This window comes from Eulemur rufifrons, chromosome 19, assembly GCF_041146395.1.
Source record: "Eulemur rufifrons isolate Redbay chromosome 19, OSU_ERuf_1, whole genome shotgun sequence".
Classification (NCBI taxonomy): Eukaryota; Metazoa; Chordata; class Mammalia; order Primates; family Lemuridae; genus Eulemur; species Eulemur rufifrons.
Genome location: NC_091001.1, coordinates 97,836,823 through 97,855,543, shown reverse-complemented (window position 1 = coordinate 97,855,543; position 18,721 = coordinate 97,836,823). Strand labels below are relative to the sequence as shown.

The 18,721-nt window shown below is 39.1% G+C and overlaps 1 protein-coding gene across 1 annotated transcript; it reads right to left on the bottom strand.

Moving 5' to 3' along the window:
- Positions 1-1,066: 1,066 nt before the first annotated feature.
- Positions 1,067-18,514, bottom strand: WDCP (WD repeat and coiled coil containing). The gene is made up of 4 exons (XM_069494564.1): positions 18,483-18,514; positions 7,407-9,237; positions 3,710-3,827; positions 1,067-1,267 (listed from the first exon to the last, which is right to left on the bottom strand). Exons 2-4 carry the CDS (start codon positions 9,216-9,218, stop codon positions 1,113-1,115), a joined length of 2,085 nt encoding a protein of 694 aa, XP_069350665.1. The 5' UTR covers positions 9,219-9,237; positions 18,483-18,514; the 3' UTR covers positions 1,067-1,112.
- Between the last annotated feature and the right edge of the window lie 207 nt (positions 18,515-18,721).

Below are 18,721 nucleotides of genomic sequence, written 5' to 3'. Positions count from 1 at the left end.
GTACTTTAGGCCATAACTATAATAAACTGGTACTTTTTACAACGACCTCAGATTCAGTGAAATTTCCAACTTTCTGAAATACTTTCACAGATTCTATGCTGGTCTCTTAAGACTGGAAAGTAGGGAAAAGAAAACTATCAAAATTAAAGTGACAAGTTACTCAATGGAGCTGACTACTAGGAGAAAAATAGGAAATTTTTATGATCCCAAAACAGAAAATTAAAAAAAAAAAGCATTTTGGGTAGAAAATCATGAGTGTGGCAACAGCACAAAATCACGCTTCGGCCTTGCCTGTGCTTGGCAGTATACTAGTAGCATCAGCACAACCTCAAGTAGAGCCCAGAGGGGTTAAATTCACTGGACATTTCATTCAAAATTTTCCCAGGGCTAGGTTTTAAGAGTATCTGGACCTTTGTCAGCCAGAGTTTTTTATGGAGGCAAGAGGGTTAGGTGTAAATCCTGGGAGGTCAGATGGCATCAGAGCTCTACTTCCTGTTCCAGGTACCCCTGGGAGCAAAAGTCAGTGGGTTTTTGTCTTCCTTTGAGCTCTGCTGTTTCCTGCTAGTTTTGAGGTTAAAAAGATATTCTGGAGCATACGCTCTCCAGGAGCACTTCCTACCCTCTTTAAGCTGAAAAAAGACCTCTAACAATGCTGAGGCTATCTTTTAAGTGCTCCTAAGACAATTTCAACACAGCTTTGGGCAAGGGACACAAAGCCTCAGAGAAACCATAAAACAATCCATATAGCACCATAATATTGTTTTGTTCTGGGAATTCTGCCCTTAGATAAAACCACACAGTCATGAATACATAAACAAGCACTTTCTGAGCCATCTAACAAAGATGAGCTCTGCTGCAGAGGAGCGAGCCTCAGCCCAGGGGAAAAGGGGGGAAAGCGGCAGAGCAAACCACGGCCAGTGCCCGCCTGACACTGATGGCAGTGCGAATCTCACTGCCCAGAGTCCACGGTAGAAAACAGACCTTGTTTGTAATGGTCTCATCCTGAAGAGCTACACAGCAAATGCTCTGCAAACAGATACCAGGCTACACTGGCTAAATGGTTAGAACAGCCAGAGATATCTAAATTTTGGACAGCAAGGTCTCTAAAGACTTTAAGAGAAGAAACAGGACCCAGGCTGAGACGAAGAGTCTCTGAAGACATCTGACCTGGACAGGCTGCCATCTCTTATGATTATTTCCTGTGTGGCTGTGAAAGTTAATGGGATAAAGCCCTCGCTGTCAGCAGAGAGAAGGATCCAGTGGGAGTCTGCAAAGTAAAATAAATGCAAAGGCAATTTAGGATATCTTATTCTATAAAGAAAAATATGACTACAAATATGCTTGGGTTTTTTTTGAGACAGGGTCTTGCTCTATTGTACAGGCTGGAGTGCAGTGGTACAATCATAGCTCACTGCAACCTTCAGCTCCTGGGCTCAAGTGACCCTCGGACAGGCTCCTGAGTAGCTAGGATTACAGGTGCATGCCACTATACCCAGCTAACTTTTAAAATTTTTTGTAGAGATGGGGATCTCTCTATGTTGCCCAAGCTGGTCTCGAACTCTTAACCTTAAGCAATCCTCCCTTCTCAGCCTTCCAAAGCATTGGGAATTCAGGTGTGAGCCACTTCGCTAGGCCAGAATGTTTTGGGGTTTTTTTTTTTTTAGTACAGGGATATAGTAGTTGATGATATTGAACCTGATCCTCATAAGATTTTATGGAAAATGGGTAGATGGAAGAACTAAGTATTACTTCGGGTCAGGTTATATGGCAGGAAGGGGATGTTGATGACTTATACCCACTCAAAGTTGGTCACTTAGGCACAGCTAAGGGACATAACATTTTCACCCAAGGTAGGTATTCATCACTTAGTGCTAAGCATATAAGCTTGTGAGTGCATGTGTGCACACATGCATTAGGGCTAGTGTGTGGATGGTCCCTCCCTTATCTACATGCTGTTCACCAGTTTCTCCAGAAACAATGTGGAGTTGGGAATAGCTGCTCCACGGAGGAACATCCAATATTCTGTAGATCCATACCAAGGAGACTGAGCTGACAAGAGCTAGACTAGAGTGGCCCAGATAATCCTGAATGGTTTGTTCCATGGTAACCTAGGGGCCACTAGCATAACACGTGCTTGGACCTTCTCTTGTTCAAGTCTAATATGTGTCACCTTTAGACCCTGTGATTTCACTTCTAAAATCTATACTCCCAATAATAACATATAAAATATGCAGAGAACTTTTTTTAGTATTATTTATAATGGCGAAAAATTGGAAACAATTTAAACGGCAAAGAAAATATGGCAAAGTAAAATATGGTACATCTCAGAATGGAATATTAACCCAATCCATTAAAAATGACAATTATGAGGTATGGTGGCTCACAGCTATAGTCCCAGCTACTCAGGAGACTGAAGTGGGAGGATTACTTGAGTCCAAGAGTTCGAGTCCAGCCTGGGCATCATACTGAGACCCGATCTCTTACAAAAAAGAAAAAAAAGAATTTTTAAAAAGTAAAAATGACAATTATGAAGCCATATCAAAAATGCATGTGTTGGCCAGGCGTGGTGGCTCCAGCTATAATCCTAGCACTCTGGGAGGCCAAAGCAGGAGGATTGCTTGAGCTTAGGAGTTTGAGATCAGCCTGAGCAAGAGATAAACCCTGTTAGCTGGGTGTGGTGGTGCATGCCTATAGTACCAGCTACTCCAGAGGCTGAGGAAGGAAGACTGCTTGAGCCCAGGAGTTTGAGGTTGTAGTGAGCTACAATGAGGCCACTGTACTCTAGCCAGGTAACAGTTTAAAAAAAAAAAAAAAAATGCATGCGTCAAAAAAGAAAAGTGCTAATGATAAAATGTTAAGGGGAAAAAGTAAAACAGTATTTTATGTTCAACATGGTGGCTACTGTTAAATGAGTGAGGCATAAGAAAATCACCATGAAGACTGGGCGAGGTGGCTCATGCCTGTAATCCCAGCACTCTTTGAGGCTGAGGCAGGAGGACTGCTTGAGCTCAGGAGTTCAAGACCAGCCTGAGCCAAGAGTGAGACCCTGTCTCTACTAAAATTAGAAAAATTAGCCAGATGTGGTGGCATGTGCCTATAGTCCCAGCTATCTGGGAGGCTGAGGCAAGAGAATCACTGGAGCCCATGAGTTTGAGGTCACAGTGAGCTATGACACCACTGCACTCTACCCAGGGTGACAGAGTGAGACTCTGCCTCAAGAAAGAAAAAAAAAAAAGAAAACCACCATGCTCCACATCTGACAAACCTGGGCATGACTCAGTCTCTTGCCATGTGGGAGTGTCCTTCACAGACCCATGTTTGTTCCACAACACAATGACAACTCCTTAAGAGATATTCTACAATGCTGCTATGATCTTAACGTTTTAGTGTAAAAGAAATACATAAGGTTTTTATGTTATTTCCTTTCAGTTGTCATATACATATTGATTTACAACTCTTTCCTACTTTTTTCATGTGAACGTTGAATTTTTCCAGCTAGGCTGTAAAGCTCCCTAGGGGCAGAACCCATATTTTCCATGTTTTGGCAGGTTTCATAGGCCTGGGGATACAGTAGGCAATTAATAATACTTGTCAACTATCTATTGAATCACTAAATGGCTGATATCCCTCACTTTCATTACCAGTGGAAGTTAAAATAGGAGAGGGTGGGAAGAATATTGCATAGGGTCATTTTTTGAATTTTACCTACCATGCAGCATTTCAACGAGACAGAGGCCAAAAGTCTGCTGAACTGTACTGAGCTTTAGTTTGCCATCGCAGAGAAGCACCGCTCTTTTTTGAACAACAGGACCTACATAATGAGGTTTCTTCAAATAAAAAACAAAAGTTATTAAACTGATTGTAGAAGCAATGGAGTTAAAATTTGTTAAGAATAGCATGTGTAAATTGTTTATTATTATTTTTGAGACACAGTCTCGCTCTGTCACCCCAGCTACAGTGTAGTGGCATCATCACAGCTCACAGCAACCTCAAACTCCTGGGCTGAAGTCATGCCCCTGCCTCAGCCTCCCAGAGTAGCTGGGACTATAGGCCCGTGCCACCACACCTGGCTCATTTCCTTTAATTCTTATGAAATGTAACTTCTAAAATTATAGGAGAAACTAGCCTTTGCTTTGGATTATTTGGCTTTTTTATGTTTACTTTCCTCATTACAAAAGTAACATGATCTATGTAAAAAAAGTAAAACAGAAATTTATAATACAGAAAGGAAAGTTTCCAAAATTCTACCCTCCAGAGATTAACTACAGATAACAGCTTGGTTGGATTACATCATTATAAATTAAGAAACTGAGGAACTGAAAAGGCAAGAAAACATTTCTTTTAACTCTAATTTTAAGAATACAGTATTTTTATATTTACAAATGTTTTAAAAATAGAAAGGCTGGGCAAGACTCTGTCTCAAAAAATTGGAAAGATATATTTGATAAAATTAACAGTGATTTCAACATTCTGGGGACAATTTGGGGAATTTGAATATGGACTAGGTATTAGATGGTATTAAGTAATTATTTTTAATGTTATTAGATGTGATAATAGTATTATGGCTATTAAAGAAAATGTGCTTACATTTTAAAACAGTGTCCTGAAATATTTAAGGGTGAAATACCATGACGTCTTTATCTAAAATACTTTAGAAAACAACACAAAAAGCAATTATGGCAAAATGTTAACAACTGTTAAATACAAGTGATATACAAATACAGGGTTTTGTTATATGTATGGTCTTTCCATATGTTTACCATTTTTCACAATAAAAAATATTTTATTATTTGAAATTTTTCATAAAATTTTTTTAAATTCAGTGTTTTAAACAATGATTTGGTTCTTTTAAAAACCTACATCCTTGAATTGGTCAAACAGTAGTAGTTTTAAGGAAACACTAATTAAAATATCTTTCCATAATTATTTAAATAATTTATCTATTATTTACCACTGATTTCAGTACTAACACTGCAAATATCTTTCAAAACAAACGTATGTAAGTCCATGGTAATAAAATCAGTGCAGTGTTGGTAAAGTTATAAAGAGATCAGCATTACAGTTGTTATGGTATTGAGAATCCAGAATTAGATCCCACATATGTAAGTTTATACATGACAAATGTGCTAGACCAATTCAGTGGAATAAAGATGGATTTTTAATAATAATGCTAGCACAACTGATTATGACTCTCAAAAAATACATATGGAGCATACACAAAGACATAATTAAAAATTAAAAAGTTGGGTGTGGTGGCACACACCTGTAGTCCCAGTTACTTGGGAGGCTGTGGTGGAAGGATCGCTTGAGCCCAGAAGTTTTGAGTCTAGCCTGGGCAACATAGAGAGACCCTGCCTCTTATTGTATTTTATTTTATTTTTTTTGAGACAGGGTCTTGCTCTGTCGCCTGGGCTAGAGTGCAGTGGCATCATCACAGTTCACTGCAACCTCAAACTCCTGGGCTCAGGCGATCTTCCTGCCTCAGCCTCCGGAGTAGCTGGTACTGGAGGTGTACTCCACCTAGCCCAGCTAAGATCCTGCCTCTTAAAAAAAATTAGAAACTATAATGTAAAAACTAAAATAATATATTGTAAGAAATCAATATAATTACAAGTGTGTTAATTTCTATAGTATACAAAAACCTCTTATAAACTGATAACCCCAAAGGAAAGAATCACTAGTAGCCACAAAACATAACATACACAAATTCACTAATACTAGAAATACTAATTAATAAAAGTAAAATAACACTTCACATTGATCAGATTGGTGAGATGTTCAGAAAAGGATAGTCTCTCATCCATTGCTGATGGCGTGTGATGATGTATTGTCAAGTAAAAAGTCTTTGAAAGGCAATCTGGCAACTCTATTAAAAGTGGAAACATATAGCCTCTTCAAATTTGCATTTCCCCTTCTGGGAATCAATCCAACAGAAATAAAGGTACTGATACAAATGGATCCACATAAGCATACCATTGCAGCACTATTTGGAGTGGCCAAAAACTCAAAACAAAGTAAATGTCAATCAACAAGAGCATGGCTGAATAAACAAACAGCATACTCTCAGCATGAAGTAAAGACTGCATCATATGACCCCCCTATTTTTTTTTTTTTTTTTTTTTTTGAGACAGAGTCTCGATCTATTGCCCAGGCTAGAGTGCCATGGCGTCAGCCTAGCTCACAGCAACCTCAAACTCCTGGGCTCAAGCCATCCTCCTGCCTCAGCCTCCTGAGTAGCTGGGACTACAGGCACGTGCCACCATGCCTGGCTAATTTTTTCTATTTTTAGTAGAGACGGGGTCTCACTCTTGCTCAGACTGGGACCCTATTTTTTTTAAAGAATGGGGTCTCATTATGTTGCCCAGGCTGGCCTCAAATTCCTGACCTCAAGCAATCCTCCCACCTCAGCCTCGAGTAGCTGGGACTACAGGAGCACATCAGGCTTATGATCCGATTTTTGTAAAACTGATGACAAACCACCCCACCCATGCCTATATACCTATGTATACAAAGATCTGTGTTGGATTATATGAATGTGGAGGAAAATATGGAAGGACCCACATTAAGCTGCTGGTTAAAAGTGGGTTAGGGGGAGGATGAGGCAGGGCCACATTTGATGTAGAAGGAAAGTATCCATGATAAAAACATGTATGATATGATTCCATTTATAAAACATTATGTGCTTGTATATGCATGCATAAACAGATGCATCAAAACATTTCGGGCCAGGTGCGGTGGCTCACACCTATAATCCCAGCATTTTGAGAGGCCAAGGTGGGAGGAACATTTGAAGCCAGGAGTTCAAGGCCAGCCTGGGAAATACAGCAAGACCCCTTGTCTACCAAAAAATTTAAAAATTAGCCAGGTGTCGTGGTACATGCCTGTAGTCCCAGCTACTCAGGAGCCTGAAGCAGGAAGATTGCTTTAGCCCAGGAGTTTGAGGTTACAATGAACTATGATTGCGCCATTGCATTCCAGCCTGGGTGACAGAGCAGGACCCTGTCTCTTCAAAAAAAAAAAAAAAAAAGAAAGAAAAAACATTTTAAGTGAACATTTTTTATAACTGAAAGAGTATCTCCATTACATAAGAAAAAGGTTTTCACAATGAAATAATATGATTAAAATATTTTTTCCTAAATATAAACTGCCAGAATGAGTGCAGACATTCATTTTTTCACACCATGCACATGATAAAATCATGGTGTATACCAGAATGCGTGCCCATCTGGTTGGCAGGATAACAACTAACCAACCTGCAAACGTACACCAACTTGCCTGTAACATAACAAGCCCAGTTCAGTGAAGTTCAATTAGAGCCCATCTTCCTCATCAAGACATGTTTCTTGCAGTACCCACTGGCTGCAGGAGCTTTTGTGTACAGAGGTAGCTCCCCAAGGAGAGGTTACCTGGTAAACGATGTGAACGTAAGGAGGATCCTGAAAGAGTGGATACGTGGAAGAGAGTTTCTTCTCACTATGTAGAAAGTGTGTGAGTTCAGAAAGACATCGCTGCATTTCAGTGAGTTTCCTAGATAAAATTTCCACTTCCTTAGATAGCTGAGAAGTTTCATTTTCCCTTTGCAAGTTCTTTCTTTGGGACAAATTAGTAGGCTCCAGTGCGCTGGTGTGGTCCGGTGTGCTGCTGTGCCTCGGCAGTGCTGCTGACGGGTTAGTAGGCTTAGCGTCGGGTGTCTCTGGGGCTATGTGGCCAGCACAGATACTGGACGAAGGACTCTGGATTTCTTCAGGCCTTCCACTCTGCCTACTGGTACTAGGTGTTAACAAGAGCTCTCTGTTTTGGTAACAAAAATCTAGGGAAAGACCTTCAATTAACTGTTTTCTATATGATTTATTTAACAGAGCACTGAAAGTAGAGTAGGCACTCTGGCTTTCATTTGAGGTTACTGAAGATTGTTCTTCCAACCTTACTTCTTTAACAATCAAACATATGTCATACTGATCAGACTTTGAAGAAGGAAGAAATGTTGTATCAGTGAATTTTTGCTTTCCCACCAAAATCAATAATAATTTGTCTGTCAAGAAACATATGCCTTTTGGTCTTTCAGTATTCTCTAAGTGAATTTGCTGGATGTTTGGCATAGAACATAGAATGACAGAATAGATCAAAATTATATTGCAAGTGTTAGAAGCCACTGCCACTACCTGTGCTTTAAGATTAAATGCTATTAAATCAGGAACCAAAATGCCTGGAATGGTGACCTTACTGCTCATGGCAACTAATTCCTTAAAGGTCACAAGGACTAAATGTGAAGAATCCTGGCCTGTTTCTGTCAAATAGTCCTTTCTTCCTAGAGAAATAAGAGAACTACCCTCAGACCTATGTTGACTGAAATGTATATGAGTTAGGTCCAGAGGACCTAAACAGGAAGGAGAAAGTGATATTTCAGAATTTGTTTCACTATCAATTGCACCTTTATCCATACAGGGCACTTCACCAATAACTGGGAAAGTATGCAGAGAGGTGCCTTCACCATTAGGGAAAATGTCCAAGATTTCAGATGCATTGAAGCCACAGATCTTATCTAGCGGAAGCTCAGTGGCTATAGCAACCTGTGAGTCCACAGTTGCACTGATGGAGCAGATGCAGCTGTCCACATCAAACACTGGGCATAAGGAATACTTCTGAAGAGTCTTCTGAGCACTGTCCCAAATATAAAAATGCAGGGTGCTGCCTACTGCCACCACCAGCCTCTGGCCATCCTGGGTCCAACATGCACAGCGAATGCAGCTCTGCGTGTTGATGTCTGCTTTTACCCGGGAACTGTGACAGTGAATGTTAGGGAAAACAGAAACATCCTGTGCAGTCAACACAGTCAGGATAGCATTTTTTGGATGCCACAAACAACCCTGGGGAAGGACAGGAAGTGATTCTCTAATCTCACAGGTCTGAGACATCAGCCATTTGCTTGTCTCCATAATGCTGGGACACAGCAGCCACACAGTGACATGATTTTCGTGCTGGACAGCAAGGAGAGTGGGTACGTCAGCTGTACCACTTGGGGCCCAGGACAGCCCACAGACGCGTTCAAATTGTCCAATGACTTTGGAGTCCCCAAACTTGGCTTCTCCATTGTGAAGCTGTAAATCAGTTAGGACTACCTGACTCCCATCAGTCCAGGCAAGGCCATGGATTGGGTGTATTGCTTGATACAATGCATTCAGTCCAGTCCTGAGCAGTTTTCCTTTCCCCAACTCCATCCTTTCTGATAAAGGTTATCTGAAATGATTAAAAATGAAATTTATACCATGAAAAATTTATCAGACAAATCCAGAATGTAAGACATTTTATAATAATACAACTGGCTTAGACTCTTCAAAGGTCAGTATTGTGGAGGGATAAAAGGACAGGAGGAATGTTGTAAATTAAGAGACTATTGAGCTATAACAAGCAAATGCAATGTATAAACTTTGATTGGATCTTGAATTGAGGAAATACTTTCTACCAAAAAAACCAAAAAAGATATTTTAGAACTGGGGAAATCTGAATATGGTATGGATATTAGAAGATATTAATTTTCTTAAGTGTGAGCATGGTATTGTGGTTATGTAGGAGAATGTCCTTATTTTAAAATATACATGTTGAAGTATTTAAGGTAAAGTGTCATGATACCTACAACGTGCTTTCAAATGGTTTAACAAAAAACCAAATTTTATATAGAGAGATAAAACAAATGTAGCAAAATGTTAATAATAATTGTTGAATCTAGATTGGAGCTATGTTGGAATTTATGGCATTTACAACTTTTAAGTTAGGAAATTTTCCAATTAAGGTGTTGAGAATAGTTTCCTCCATCATCTAATTTCTATTCGTCCTTTCACTGCCAAATCAATGAATAACTGATATTCATTTCTCTGACTTTATTAGCATTTACTTCCTCAACTCTTTCCAAAATGGCTTTTCCCTCTCTACTGAAATGACACTCAAAAATTATATTATTTCTGTTTTCAAATAGCACTTAATAATTTTCAGAACATTTTCACATTCCCTATTGCATTTAATCTTTGCAACAATCCTTCACAATAATGTAAAGTAGGTTAAGCAAATATTAGCTTCAATTTTTTCATTCTGAATATTTTTTCCAGGCATTTGAATCCCTAAAGTACATCCTCATTGCCATGCAACCCAAACAAACCAGAAGTGCCTAAAACAAAACTGTTTCTCCCACCTCATGCAGCCCCCTCTTTAGCTGCTCCCCCTCCAATCTCAAGGCCTTGATGAGAGCATCATCACCAATTTGGTGTGTAGCCCTTTAAACTGTTAAAGAAACTTGCAAAAACATATAAAATTTTATATGTCCTGGCTTTTCTTTCAAACAAAAAATGGGGTATGAGTCAGTGGTACTAGCAACAGAAACCACTCTGGCTAATGTAAGCAAAAAAAGGTGGCTCAAGCAAGAACCATGCTCAGAGACAGAAAGTAGAATGGTGGTTGCCAAGGGCTGGGAGAAGAGAACAGGGTGTTACAGCTTAACATGTATAGAGTTTAAGTTTTACAAGATGAAAAGAATTATGGAGCAGGACCAGGCTGGCAGGGGCCCCTTTGGTCTGTGGCCCAGGCCATTTTATTTAAAAAAAAAAAAAGAATTATGGAGATAGATAGTGGTGAGGGCTGCACAACATTATGAATGTATTTAATACCACTGAACTGTACACATAAAGATGGTTAAGATGGTAAATTTTACGTTATGTGTATTTTACCACAATTCTAAAAATTGGAAAAACAATTTTAAAAGAACCAGGCTCAAAAATAAGCAGGAACAAAATGAGGCTAAGTAGAATAAACTACTGCCCCTATTGAAGTTGCTGTGAATCTCACTTCACTGCCCCTTTACTGGAGGAATGTCCCACTGGTGGAGCCCAGCTCACAGTGCCCTTGCTCTAGCTGCCAGGAGGGGAGAGGGAGGATTTCTCCCACCAAGGCTTCTGTGATAAATAGGGCATGGTGCTGCCTCTCACACAAAGAGATTCCCTCCAAACTAAGAAGGAGTTTTCAAAAAATGACAAATGATCACAGCAGGAATCATACGTTATATATTATTTACTAATTTATTTTAAATCATGGGCACTTTTCCCAGTTAGTAATATAGGTCTGCCTCAACCTTCAAGCAGCTGCAAGGTACTCCATGTATCATAATTTATCCAGTGATTTCCCTATAGGCAGCAATTAAGTTTCTTTGCAGTTTTTACTTGGACAGAGCCAAAAGTTTAGTGCTCAGTTCTCATCACTTTTTTCTTTCCTTCCAATGTCACCCACTCTTAAGGTTTCAATTATTACCTCCTACGTATACCACTCTCAGATCTGCATCACCTTCTTCTGGCTTCTCTGCTGAGCTACAATGACATTCAAATACATGCTGGGCTTTACATTATGGCTAATATCAGCCCTGCCCATATTCATTTCAAACTTAATGTGTATAAAAGAAAAAAAATTCTCTCAACAGCAGCTCCCTCAATTTCTGTCAATGATACACCGACTCTAAGTTCACTAAAGCTAAAAACAAGAGATTTGGTTTGACTTCTCCTTCTCCTGCCTTATCAACTACTTACCAAGTCCTATTAAATCTTAGAATTGTTTCTTGAATCCAGCCCTTCTTGTCATTCCCACTAACAACATTGTGAATCAGAGCATCATCACCTTAAACACAGATGACTGCAAATCTCCTCCTATTTTCCCTACTTCTAATTAGTCTTTTCTCCTCCAGTCTATCTTGTACAAGACCAATCTTAATAGGACAAATCAGGATGAAAAGCAATGAAAAAAAAAAAAACAATCTTAAAGTGTTATCAGTGTAAAAATGATGAGGTTACCCACTGCTCAGAGCCATGCTATTCAATAAAATAGTTACATGTGCGTGTAAATTCAGTTCCTCAGTCACGATAACCCATGTGGCTAGCGGCTACCATATAGGACAGTGCAGAATAGAACACTTCCATCAAAGTTCTGCTGGATAGCACTGGCCTATATGATAAAGCCTTAATTCCTCAGTTTGGCCCTTCAAAGCCCTTCCTAATCTGGACCCATCTCTCCAGCCTTATTTCCTTCTATTTATTAATCTTCACAGTTACAATGCCTAGCACGTTCAAAACACTTAATAGGCCAAGAATAGTGGTTCACACCTGTAATCCCAACATTTTGGGAGTCTGAGGCAGGAGGATCTCTTGAGCCCAGTAGTTCAAGACCAGCCTAGGTAACATGAAGAGACTCCATCTTTACAAAATATATTTTTTTAATTAGCTGGGCATGATGCCGTGTGCCTGTAGTCCCAGTTACTCAGGAGGCTGAGGTGGGAGGATCCCTTGAGCCCAGGACTTAAGGCTGCAGAGAGCTATGATCACACTACTGCACCCCATCCTGGATGACAGAGCAAGACCTTGTCTCATAAAAACGTACAAAAACTTAAAAACTAAAAAACAAAACCCTTCAGTTTATACTCTGTTTAGCCATGAATCTTTTAGGTAAGTGTTCTAACCAGGAATTATTCACAATTTGTGAAGATAAATTAACAACAGAGTCATCACCTCCAACTTTCACAATGTAGAAAAAATCTCCAAAATTATATGCAATGTCCATGATAAATCATCTTCAGTCCAGATATAACAATGAGAAAGAGAATGAAGGGAAAAAATGTTAAATTAAACTGAGGTATCCACAAAATATCTTTGCACCTCCACAATCACAGTTGAAAAGGAGCGGCCGTTTAGCATGGAACATATGCATTATGGTAACTACAAGCATAATTCAACAGCTGGAAGCACTCAAAAATTATTTTACCCATAAAATAGGTCAAAAGGTCAAAATTTTGAAATCTAACTACCAAAATGTTTTAATAGAACGTTAATAATGGAGATGACATTTCAGAATTTTTTTAATCCTACTAGTTCATTCTATAGTTGCCTGTGTGGAATAATGGTTTTTACACTTGGCCATTTAGTTTGCAGCCAAATGTACATTTGAGGCACCTCTGGTTCAAACTTCCTTGATCACAGAGTCAGGATACTAGGGATTAATACTATAGACAAAATAATAGCAATGCTACGGTAGCAGTTCTCAGTTCAAAATTTCAAGACACTAACAGGAGTCAGGTTTAAAAAAAATGTGCATTTTGACTACTAATCCTGTGTGTCAAGTGACTGTAATTATAATTTTTAGATGTAGCCGCACTACGATGCCACTCATGTAGAAAACAACATCAATCAATACAGTAGATGGCTGCCTCAAATCCTTTTTGCAAATAGATTATGTAAAAATTATATATAGTACCATACGTGTATGTAAAGATTAAAATCTTATAAAATTAAATGCTAAAATATAATTAACAAAACTATCATGTTTTTAACAAAGCAATAATTTTTATTGTAATTAAGGCTCTAAGACATTTCAAAACAATCTCATTTTTAAGGCTTTCAAATACCTTTCATGTATATTCTCCCTTTAGATGGCTCACATCTACTTTTTCTGGCCAGAATGCTCTATTTTACTTTATTCCCAGTACTAAAGGAAAAGCAAAAGTAACACTTAAATTCCTACTTGTCACCAATTTTTTAAAATTCAAAAGTAGCACTTAAATTCCTACTTGTCACCAATTTTTAAAATTTTTTTTTTTCATTTTTTTTCAAGCTATCCTTCAGAAATGATGTCACCAATTTAAAATATGGTAGAACCTTACTAACTTCAGTCAATTTCGATAGTCAAATTTTGTGGTTAGCCTTTCTGTGAAATGTAAAATACATAAAAACAAAGGAAATCAGGAAAATATTACTGAATATGCCAAAACTAAGCATATCCTACAAATACAACCCAGATATTACCTTGATTTGCTGGCTAAATTAGAAAAATACCAGGGGAATAAATGTGCGTTGTACATGCCACACATGGCAGGTCACACAGGATTTGATACATTCTTGTAACAGTCTTGTAAGGCAGGCACTATTATTCTTATTTCAGAAACAATAACTTTTCCAAAAAGTTAAGAAACTTGCTCTGTACATCTTACAACAAAATAAATTACAGATGGACTAAAGATCTAAATGCAGAAAACAAAAGTGTAAGAGATTTTACAAAACATAAAAGAACTATTTTACAGTACTACAGAAATACTCAAGCACATATAAGGATGTTTATTCCAGCATTCTTTGCAACAGACAAACCTAAATGTACATCACCATGGAAATAATTAAATAAAAATAAGGAAGATCCATGAGTACTGATAGAGAAAAATCTGTCTCCCAAAATCACAAAATAACACACTTAGTATGTACCTATTTATGAAAAGAAAATCCACCTGCTTCACTTGACTTAAAAAAAAAAAAAAACCTCTATAGTCTATACACATGTGTGTATATTTACATAAATATGCAGAAAAAGGGCCAGGCAGTGGCTCATGTCTTTAATTCCAGTGCTTTGGGAAGCCAAGGCAGGAGGATTACTCGAGGCCAGGAGTTTGAGACCAGCCTGGGCAACACAGCAAGACCTCATCTCTACAAAAATATTTTTAGAAAACTTAGTCAGGCTTGCTGGCACATTCCTGTAGTCCCAGCTACTCAGACAGATGAGGCAAGAGGATGGCTTGAGCCCAGTTCAAGGTTGCAGAGAGCTATAATGATGCCACTGCACTCTAGCCTGGGTGACAGAGTGAGACCCTGTCTCAAAAAAATAAATAAATAAAAATAAAAAATAAAAAAATTAGTCAGGCATAGTGGTTTGTGCCTGCAGTCTTACCTACTCAGGAGACCGAGGTTGGAGGGTAGCTTGAGGCCAGGAAGTCACAGTGAGCTACGATCGCACCTAGGCAACAGAATGAGACCCTGTCTCTAATTAAAAAAAAAAAAAAAGGCTGGGCATGGTGGCTTATGCCTGTAATTCTAGCACTCTGGGAGGCTGAGGCAGGAGGATTGCTTGAGGTCAGGAGTTCAAGACCAGCCTGAGCAAGAATGACACCTTGTCTCTACAAAAAGCTAGCCGTGGTGGCTCGTGCCACCAACTACTTGGGAGGCTGAGGCAGGAGGATGGCTGGAGCCCAGGAGTTTGAGTTCGCAGTGAACTAAGATGACACCACTGCACTCTAGCCCCGGTGACAGAGGGAGACACCGTCGCAAAAAAAATTTCTGTATTGTTTGGAAAAAAATTTTTTTACAATAAGCATGTATTCAAATAGTCTATTTGTAATTGAAAGAAGAAAAAAAGATTTAAATATAAAAAATGTACTTTATAAAGAGCTTTTATAAAAAGTTAAAAAGACACTCTAAATTTTTAAATGGCCAAAGAATGTCAATAGGCAATTTATAAAACAACAGTCAATAAACATACATAAAGTGATGCTTAATCTTATCAAAGAATTGTCTAAACTTGCAGCACCCATTTCCTCACCACTTACTCTCTTTTTAATCCACTCCAAATGGACTGCATTCTAATTTCTTCTCCAAAACAGTTCTAACCAAGCAACCAGTGCCATCCTTGTCATTAAATCCAGTGGGCATTTCCCAAGCCGAGTTTCACTGGTAGTAAATGTCAAAGACAACTTAAGAAGTTGTCTTTGTCTTCAGACTCTAAATCCAAAGATTCTCTACCAAACTGGTGATTTGCTTTTAACTTATCCGTAAATTATTTCCTATGCCTCCTTGTTAAATTTCTCCTTGCTCTTAGGATCTTTTACTAAGAAGGAATAGTCAGTTATGCTTCCAAACATGACGTCAGATTAAGTGATTCTGCAATGGCTTGCTAAATGGAGAAATAAGTCCCCTGTCATTACCAATGAAGAAAACTGTAATCTCTATTCCACCAGTCTTATATAAGATAATAAATGTTTTCCCACTAAAATCTACTTATGTACTTGTAAAAGACTTTTATTGATAAATAATTCACAATACATTTTCCTGGACAGACATAATCTCTAATGGGCCAATTATAGCAAAATCAATTTATACGACATATTTTAGGACACCCAATTCAGTCTAATGTCACTGAGGATATATGTGCCCAGGGTAGCACAAGATAAGGATTTGTGAATAAGGGAAAAACAAGCATGAGAATAAGTTTACTGAGGTTTTTAGAAAAATGAATTTTAATATTTTGATCTTATTAATAAGAAGAAATTTGGGCCGGGCGCAGTGGCTCAAGCCTGTAATCCTAGCACTCTGGGAGGCTGAGGTGGGAGGATTGCTCGAGGTCAGGAGTTCAAGACCAGTCTGAGCAAGAGTGAAACCCGGTCTTTACTAAAAATAGAAAGCAATCAGCTGGACAGCTAAAATTATATATATAGAAAAAAATTAGCCAGGCATGGTGGCGCATGCCTGTAGTCCCAGCTACATGGGAGGTTGAGGCAGAAGCATTGCTTAAGCCCAGGAGTTTGAGATTGCTGTGAGCTTGATGCCACGGCACTCTAGCCCGGGCAACAGAGCAAGACTCTGTCTCAAAAAAAAAAAAAAAAAAAAAGAAGAAGAAGAAATTTGACATATTTTTCTAAAAACCTAACAATACTTAAAAAATGTGCTCTATTCCTTTCTGCTCCTGTTCTGGCCGAGGTCCTGACCACTCCTTGCTTTAGTATTAAGGTAGAACAAGGAGAGGGTCGCTTGATATTAGTCTCTTCTTTACAGAAGAGTCTACATGCTATGTGTTGTTGGGCAGAATTATCTTTAAAAAAAAAGCACAACTCTGATAATTTTGATCCTCTGCTCAAAAAGCTTTGATGAATCTCCACAGTCTACAGTATGTATAAAAAAGTTACTTCAAAAGGTCTTAACAAGGCATTTAAGGCCTTATACTATCCGATATCACTATACCTTTCCAACTTTCTCTGATCATAAAGGGCCTGCTGAAGAATTTGGAATTTTGGGGAACCAGTGCACATTCATGTGACAATGTGTAGGATGGACCTGAGAAAGAAGAAAGTTGACAAGTTTAATAAGGGATTATGAAATAGTTTGAATGTCACAAAGTGAAATTAAACCAAGTTTGTAGCTATTTCAGTAGAGAAAAAGGGCCAGATTCAAGAGATGCTTCTAAGGCACATGGAATAGATAATGATATCAGATAGGATATGAGTAGTGAGGAAGAAAGAATAATTAAGGGTAACACCCTGGCCAGGTGTAGTGGCTCACGTCCGTAATTCCAGCTATCCAGGAGGCTGCTGAGGAGGGAAGATCACTTGAGCCCAGGAGTTCCAGCCTGAACGACAGAGGGAGACCCTGTCTCTATTTAAGAAAAAATAAATGAATAAAAGGATAACACCAGATTTTTATCTTGGGAAACTGCCGAACCTTTAACCTTACAGAAGGCAGAATATGCTTCAAAGTTGAGAAGGATGTGTAGTGTCTGATAAATTTAACATTAGATGTACTTCATGTAAGATGTCTACATGGTAGCAATGTACCTTAGGCAGTCAGAGTAAGGATTTGGGAATCATTGACACAAGGTTGAGTTAATAGTAGTTAAAGCCAAAGCAGTGAAGAGCCTCACCGTAAAAGATCAGAGAGCAAGGAAGACCAAGGTTTAGATAATCTCCAGGCATTCCTCAATTATCCTCTATCTTTTAAAAAGATCTACATTTTGCCTGAAGCTAACTGTATACCTGTTCTCTCTCAATCCCCAGACTCTAAGCTTTCTGAAATCAAGAACCCTGGGTATTTTAAAGAGAGAAAATACCACTGCATTAGTTCAGGGATGAGCTGGTCAGAACCAGGAGCTAGAGCTCAGATCATTTAATTTTTATGTGTTTAATCTCCTTTAAAAACAACTCATAATGAGAATCAAGGGACTTGGGTGAAATGAAGCATTTCCAGTACGTTTAACGAAAGGTACATCCTTGTTTTCCAAGTTGTGTTTCCACTATAAAATAATATCAAGTTCTTTATACTTATTTTGGGGGGGGAAATCACATACAAGAAACATAAAAAATTAAAAAGAGAAATTCACAAAAAATCATTCATCCAAGGAAAATTATGACTACATCCCTCTAGACTCTTTGCTATGCATAGTTTTGGTTCAAATTTGTGTCATATCGGCCTTTTCCCAGGTTATTTGAAAGTTTTATAAACTAACTTCAGAAGCTACTTCATATACACTCAGAGAAGTCACATAATTTACTACACTACTTACTCCTGGCTGTTGAGACACCTGGTTGTAGTCAACTTTATCCTGCTATAGATAACGCTGTGATGAAGGTCTTTGTACTTAAAGCATTTTCTTTATTTCGGATGACTTCATGAGGATATACTCCCATAAGTGTCATCCATAAGTCACAGGGAACACATTCACTCCTTTAAACCCACACTGGCTCGGTCCTCATCCTCCAGCCCCTCATGAGGCGGCCCGCCCCATTCTCGCAATCCTCTCGGTTCGTCTGTATCTCCTCCCCGCCCCCCAACTGCCCTCCCAGCCCCCAAGTGCTGGTCCACCTCCCTCCCCGCCCACCTCCAGACTCCCCACACCCGCTACGCCTGCCAGCACTGGAGACAAATTACCTTGGGTCTCACTGCCCAGCACTGGACCGCAGGGCAGAAACGCAGAGCAGCTACCGGAAGCTTCGGCCCTCAGTCCTCTGATAGGTGAGTGGTGGCCGGGCAAACTCGAAAGTGTCCTCTGCCCATTGGCTTTTGATTCTGTCACGTTAGGAGGGTCTTTCCCACTGACCAATGAGCTCGGGCTTTGCCGCAGGGATCGCTGGGAGTTGTAGTCCCGGTGAAACTCCACTGACTGACTG

Bases quoted from the DNA above. Each gene is read 5' to 3' on its own strand.
- WDCP (XM_069494564.1), bottom strand. From the start codon at position 9,218: ATGGAGTTGGGGAAAGGAAAACTGCTCAGGACTGGACTGAATGCATTG. The intron at 3,828-7,406 runs GTAACCTCTCCT...TTTTATTTGAAG, and splicing joins ACGTTCACATCGTTTACCAG to AAACCTCATTATGTAGGTCC. The intron at 1,268-3,709 runs GTAGGTAAAATT...TTTACTTTGCAG, and splicing joins TCTCGTTGAAATGCTGCATG to ACTCCCACTGGATCCTTCTC.